General features: G+C 51.5%; 3 protein-coding genes across 3 annotated transcripts; 1 reads left to right on the forward strand and 2 right to left on the reverse strand.

Annotated features, from left to right (window-relative positions):
* Positions 1-304: 304 nt before the first annotated feature.
* Positions 305-2,639, reverse strand: VC83_01744 (uncharacterized protein). The gene is made up of 2 exons (XM_024465418.1): positions 2,141-2,639; positions 305-1,827 (listed from the first exon to the last, which is right to left on the reverse strand). Exons 1-2 carry the CDS (start codon positions 2,394-2,396, stop codon positions 455-457), a joined length of 1,629 nt encoding a protein of 542 aa, XP_024327183.1. The 5' UTR covers positions 2,397-2,639; the 3' UTR covers positions 305-454.
* Positions 2,640-3,129: 490 nt separating this feature from the next.
* On the reverse strand, positions 3,130-4,866 carry THI4 (thiamine metabolism- protein). The gene is made up of 4 exons (XM_024465419.1): positions 4,700-4,866; positions 4,561-4,646; positions 3,862-4,336; positions 3,130-3,808 (listed from the first exon to the last, which is right to left on the reverse strand). The coding sequence occupies exons 3-4, from the start codon at positions 4,321-4,323 to the stop codon at positions 3,284-3,286; spliced, it is 987 nt and encodes a 328-aa protein (XP_024327182.1). The 5' UTR covers positions 4,324-4,336; positions 4,561-4,646; positions 4,700-4,866; the 3' UTR covers positions 3,130-3,283.
* Positions 4,867-5,379: 513 nt separating this feature from the next.
* VC83_01746 (uncharacterized protein) lies at positions 5,380-6,513 on the forward strand. Its single transcript, XM_024465420.1, has 2 exons — positions 5,380-5,553; positions 5,637-6,513. The coding sequence occupies exons 1-2, from the start codon at positions 5,551-5,553 to the stop codon at positions 6,108-6,110; spliced, it is 477 nt and encodes a 158-aa protein (XP_024327185.1). The 5' UTR covers positions 5,380-5,550; the 3' UTR covers positions 6,111-6,513.
* The last annotated feature ends 311 nt before the right edge of the window (positions 6,514-6,824 follow it).

Genomic DNA, 6,824 nt, shown 5'->3' on the forward strand with positions numbered 1-6,824 from the left:
GAGAAGCCGTGTCTTACCACTAGACCATCGGACCTTTGGAATTAAAGGGTAGCCGCTTGATCTGATACATATAGTTGCCCCGGGCGCTTATGGAAGTGGCTGGAGCCTTAGGAACCAGTCCTCCCCCTTCCTCATCCTCAGGCAAGCGGGAACCCAGCTCCACGGCTGTACGCTTGCCTAGGGGGGGCTGGCCCCTGAGCTTGGCCGGAGACGCTCGCCGCCGGTTGGCAAGACGAGCGTCTTTATACACCTTGGCCCTACTGTTCGTTCAATCAAGAGAGCCATACAATACACGAACTATAACGTCTTCTTATAACAGTCCAACACACGAACTATAACGTCTTCTTATATCAGTCTAAACAAAGCTTTTGATTTCCTAGTCCACCCCCTACTCTATGTGTTATTACGATACTACTCGTCTCAAGACGACAATTATAGAATCCCCTTTTGCGATCTAAGCCTCACCATCTAACTCCGCCCTCTCATTCTCCTCAGCATGGAGCAACGCCCCAGCTTCCTTCAACAATGCAGCATTCTGCAACCTACCCGCCTTGTCCGCCAACCCAAGAGGTGTATTCCCCGCTGCATTCCTCTCATGCACGCTCGCACCCCTCCGCAACAGCTCTTTCACAACCTCCACTTCACCACTGACAGCTGCAAGATGCAGCGCAGTATTCTCCGCATAATCCCTCGCAAGCAACAATACATGCGACTCCGTATCCAGCATCGACTTGATCTTATCCAACTCGCCCGCCGCGATCGCGTATCCCAACTCCGTGAACCTGACCTGCTCGGTCGACAGAGATGCACCAAGATCAAGCAATGGGAGATGCGCGAACTGGTGCTTAGATGGGAGCGCCGTCATCTCCCCACGCAGAGGGATGGACATTTGGCGCACGATCTCTGCGTATGAAAGCCCCGGCAGAGCGAGGAGGAAGAAGAGCTTCGTTAGCGCAGCTTCGGTGGTTAAGTCGTGCCCGAAAACGACGCCGGCGTTACCTAGGATGGTGGCGGGTTCGTATAGGGGTGACACGGTACCGGAGCGACACTGCGAGACGCTTACGATAACAATACCACGCCCTATAGCAGCCTTGATGACGTCGATGAACGCACCGTCCGGCCCCGAGGGTGCATTGCCGGCACCGAAGGTCTCGAGGATCAGGCCATGCAGGCCTGGGACTTTGAGAACGGAGTCGAGCAGCGCGGGGGTGATGCCGGGGAAGATGCGCAGGCACGCGACGTGGGCGGTGTCGAGGGCGAACTGGACGTTGAAGCGCTCTACGGCTGTAGCACGGTGAATGAGCGACCAGTTCACGTCGATTCCAATACCGGTGACGCGGGCGAGGGCGTCGCAGTTCGGCGAGCCAAAGGCATCAAAGGCGGTAGCGGAGATTTTGGTGGTGCGGTTACCGCGATAGAGGGTGCGGTGGAAGAAGAGGCAGACTTCGGGGATGAGGAAGGTACCTGCTATGATGAGGGCGCCGAGGAGATTGTCAACGGCGTCGGACTGGAGGGCGAAGATTGAGGCTTGGGAGCCAGTTAGGATGACGGGTTTTCCGAGCGCGGAGATCATGAAGGAGAGTGCCGAGGCGGTGTAGGCGAGACTGTCGGTGCCGTGGAGGATTACGAAGCCGTCGTAGAGGGCGTAGTTGGTTTGGATGCAGGAGGCTATTTGGGACCAGCCGGCGGAGGAGATGGAGGAGGAATCGAGGAGAACGGGGAATTCGTAGAGGGCGTAGCGGACGTGGCGGGAGTACTTTGAGATTGGTGTTCGTAGGGATGGGCGGTACTCGGTGGTTTTGTCATTAATATTTACTGGTAGTGGTTCTGGGGTTGTCAGATGGCTACTTTAGGGAGACCGCAAATTATGAGAAACGATGCAAAATCACTGGGGACTGAATTAAATCATGGGGAAAGTGGGAGGTAAACTCGTTGTTAAAACGACATTCTAGACGCCTCATTACTCTTGCAGTGGCAAGAGATGTGAGCGCCTTGTGGCCTTAGCCATTGGTTGCATCTTGCACTGCAAGCAACAGTCCAACTCTGTGTGCGACCACTCCATCCCTATTACGCCCTTTTTTTATTTCTCTTGGCTCGCATTCGCTAAATATAATTAAACTGAATGGAAAGTTAAGCGTACCGCATATGCTCCCATCATTAAAGCTTGGCCTCGGCCTCATCGCCTCATCCATAAACCCCGTTGCAGGAACTAAACCCTGCGGGCTCTCCTTCATACATATTGTGCCTCCCGTCATAATAATCAGCACCCTGCTCTCCGGGTGCTGCATAGCCGCGATATTGCTGTTTAGATTTTGTTGGGGTTGATCTGGTGCCACGCTTGGAGACGACATTTTGGCAGTGAAGAGGCGACGGGAAGAGTCAATGCTGTGAGACATTAAATAGATTCCATCAGCATCCCTTTAATATCGGTAACAGGTCCTGTATCGGACAGATTCCGGCCTCCCGTCGTTGAAACCTGCGATGACCTTACCCATCCTGCCCCGCCTTACCCCGCCACCCGCGAAATTTAACGGTCACCAGGTGCCCCACAACAGATGACTGAGGGATATTTACGTAAATCGTTCTAGAACCTTTCTTTGCGAATTACAGTACAAAGATCTACAAGAAGAAATATGCGGGATATAGCAATAATGATAAATAGAAACATCGTATTGGCATGGTCTTTTCATGGGTGGATAGTGTGATATTCTTGTGGATAGGTTCTGTATGACGTCATTTGTGCTAATAAACATCCCAAAAAATATAAATTAAAAGACTAAGACCATACGACTATCTGAATACTGATTTCAGTCCTATTCGTGCTGCCTAGGAGGCTGAGAAGGACCTATGAGAAGTCGAGAATCGGTCTCTTTAGTCAAAGCCAATAAACTCTGGTTTCTGAGTGACAGGCTCATTAAAATGCCGTAATATGATAATCAGGGTTGGAGTGACTGAGACACATTACTCTATTTATAGTTGCTATAGACACTCGCATCAACGATGGATCCGGCATTTATTCCTGGATTCTTAGTAACTGTTATGCGTGGTGGCCCCTTTGGGATATTTCGGGCAGCACGAGTGCCGTTGACAGACGTTCCATTTTAAAAATAAACACAGGCAGTATGAATCAAAATTTAAATGATAAGAGACTGTCCATTTGACATAGCTACATAATTTTCCAGTTGTACGAAGGTTAATCCCTATGCGTTGAGACCTAGGAATGCAATCGGCACCGTTGAAGATTTGCCGCCTTGCCTGCCCTCGATTTTCACACCGGCAAGCTCTAAGCAGAGCACTCCGCCTTCCTCTGGTCGAAGACCTTCAAAGCAGCCTCAGCTGCCGCCACCCCACTGTAAACCATTGCTCCGAATGTAGGTCCCATGCGGTTCGATCCGTCAATTTCGGACAGCTCCATGCCTCCGACAATCAGTCCTGGAACGATCTCCCGGGTGCCCTTGACAATGGCATCCTCGGCGGTGTTCATGTCCAGACCACGCATGCCATTGAGCTTCTCGAGCTGTCCCATGGACACAAGGCGCTTGACGCAGAAAGCTCCGAATGGTCCGTCATGGCCAGTGGTGGAGATGATGATAGGAGCGTTGATGGTGTTGGGGTCCATGCAGGACTGGTCATCGTGGTGCATGGTAACGAGGGTCCAGTTGGTGACAACACCAGCGATCTGGACGGCGGAGGGGTCGACAGCATCGCCGGCATTGCGGGTGATGAGGTCCTCGACGCAGGTTGCGTTGAAGAGCTTGATGTTTGGGAATTGAAGAACCCTGGAGAGGAGGGTGGAGGTGAACAAAGCCTACAGAATAGATGTTAATAGAAGGCCATGCGAAACGTAGGATAGCGACTTACGGCGTGCTTAACAACGACAAAGTCTCCTTCGTCCTCAAACTCGACGCCGAGGTCGGTGAGGAAAGCATCAGCAGGCTTGCGCATAACCATGGCCGAGAAGAGCTGGCCTCCCAGCCAAGCTCCGCCACCAGGCGAGACTGAAGCCTCAATGATGGCAATCTTCAAGTCTGGGCGAGCCTTGCCGAGCATGTAAGCCGCGCTGAGACCGCAAGATCCCGCGCCGACGATGACAATGTCGGACTCGGCGTAGGTATCCAAGTCCTTGAAGTAGCGGCGGGTCATGGCACGCGAGACCTGGGACTCACGGATTGGGGCGAACGCAAAGTCCGTCCCCCAATTGCCAGCCATTTCGTCAAGGGTCTTTGAGTTGGCAGAGCGCAGAGGAATGCTGTTAACATTCGGCTTCTGGAAGGTACTCACGGGAGACACGAGCTCAGTAACCATTGCTGATGGTGGAGACATGATTGATCACGAGCTAATAGGGGATTAGCACCATCGTTGGAAGGGGGAGGAAGGCATGATCCTTTCGCTGGTATTATCCAGATCAAGTCCATTTAACCGTATAATCTCAGAACGAACTCCGCGGATCTCCAGGCACTACCATATCTCCTACAGCTGTAGGAGGTGGATGATAGCGTGTGGAGGCGCTAGAGAACGGACACCGGTTCATGCTCAGAGCTCTTCTCTGTTATGTGATACCTTGATAATCTCGGGATAACGCCATGCTAGCAGATGGCATGACTTCCATCATGTTGATGGTAAGTACTTGGTTCTGAAGAAATATCCTAGACCTGTGAGTTAGCATTCATTAGAATGCTGGCAGCTTATCCGGAGTTACTTTGAGTATTTTGGAATGCTTGAAAGGCAAATATAATATCTGAGGCGATTATTGTAATGTTGATGAGAGGAAAGAAAGAAGAGGAGGGGGGTGGGCTTCGATGAAGAATAAGTAATAGAGGGGGGCGATAGCGGGGTAGATTATGACTGATGTAATGTATCATTATACTACTGTGCAGCTCGGAAAGGAGCGGATGAACCCCTCATCTCTTATACCTACCCCCACTACCCCTCCACAAGATGAACAAATAATATATAACATCCAATAAAACGAGGATAAATCCAACCACAAAGGTCGTCGCCCTGTCAGCTTACTTCCTCCAATAGGCCAAAGAGGTTGATAGACGCTTAGTCACAGATTTGGAGACGCGTCAATTGACTCGAACAAGAAAATACCAGTTCAAGGGTATTTAAGATTAGAGTGGACGAGATTCATAATATAACGTAAGTCGTGGCGTAATGAACATAGTGGCGTAATAAAGCAATTTAGCAACTGTTACTGTCACACTTTTAGCGTGTAACAGTAACATATTTGGTAAGGCGTACCTAATGCCAAGGTGCCCACTCTAGCCCCACGTGCCCAAATAGGAAAGGCGACTGTCACACTGTGACAGAGCCATTTCTAGCCTAGTAAATTAGTAGTGTTGTATCGTATGTAGTGCCATAATCAACAATTTAAGGGCAAAAACTCGATATACCCAGTAAACTGGTAAGAAAACTCCATCTACCCAGTCGGCCGCTAACCCTTTGGAAGGTTAACGAGCCAATGAGAGGCGTTCTCTCATTTGAGAGTAGGTGCTCTCATATGGCCTTTTTGAAGCAATTGAGCTGGCAATATACCAGCTCAATTGCATGGTAAGTCGGGGGTCAATTGAGACCCCCAAACCTCCTCCCCCTTCCCTTCCTCCCCTCCACCGAACCCCGCTGACACCTCCCAGGCTCCCTCCCTCCTCCGACCCCCTCGAAACACCCCTCGGAAGCTCTCGCGCAAGGCACAAACTCCCCCGCCTCCCCTGCCCCTGCCTCCTACAATGGCCTCGCTAGCCGAACTCGCTGCCCCTGTCGACAGTAGCGAGTTCCTCGACTTGGACGCTTGGTCCCGCGCCCTGGACGACTGGGCCGTCAAGGAGAAATTCTCCTGGCGGCTCCAGAGGAGGGACAAAGATGGGGCAACCGCCGTTTGTCCCGAGGAGGGCTGTGCCTGGCATGTCCGAGCCAGCCCCGACGATGAGCAATGGAATCCCCCGCAGCCGACCGCGAAAAGAGAGGGTTCGGAGGGAGGATGCCCGGCGTCCTCGAAGACGCCGGGCTCGCCGGGATCACAGGGGACTTCTGCCGCTTGGGGCAGTCATTGCCGCTGTGCCGGACTTGGTCCGCACACGCTGCGGCACCTGCGGCGAGCCTGGGCATAATGCCAGGACTTGCCGCAGGCCTCATAATTGACCCGTTCTCATATGAGAACGGGGGGAGTTTCTAGATTGGGCTTGGGCGGGTCACGTGGGATGGAACTGGGTATATAGAATTTATTTATTGTTTTACTGGGTATATGGAGTTTTTGCCCACAATTTAAACGACATCCTATACATCAATACTATATATTACTCTATGATAACTATGGAAGCCAACCCTCACAGCATCTAGCAAACGGCCTAGCTTGCTATGCAGATGGCAAGCCAGCTCTCTAAACCTATTAGAGAGTCTATTGAGAGCCCTAGCCCTAGCCTCAACTAGCTTAGCCTGCCCTAGGCCTTAGAGGATCCCCCTGTCATACTGACATTCATTGCACTCAGTTTGATATCAAACTCAAGAGCAAACTTAGAAATCTGTAAGGATGCCTCCGCCCTCAGTGACGGAAAGGATCGGAGTCGGGCAGGTTATGGTCACGTGGGGAGAGTTAGGGCAGGTTAGCCGAGTTGGACCCGTTCCGGGTACTTACGGGGATTGACCCAACGGGGTTCCTCATCATCTTTTTTGTATCCTTCGTAGTAGACCTATAGGATAGCATCCGTTTAGCCTCCAACTCACACTCTCATATGCTATTACTGTGAGCTGGGTGCCCTGTGTCCTTACAAAATCTCCTCCTCAAACCTACAAGTCACTATACATATTTTGGCTTATCACTCCAA

This window comes from Pseudogymnoascus destructans, assembly GCF_001641265.1.
Source record: "Pseudogymnoascus destructans isolate 20631-21 unplaced genomic scaffold scaffold_3, whole genome shotgun sequence".
NCBI lineage: Eukaryota > Fungi > Ascomycota > Leotiomycetes > Thelebolales > Thelebolaceae > Pseudogymnoascus > Pseudogymnoascus destructans.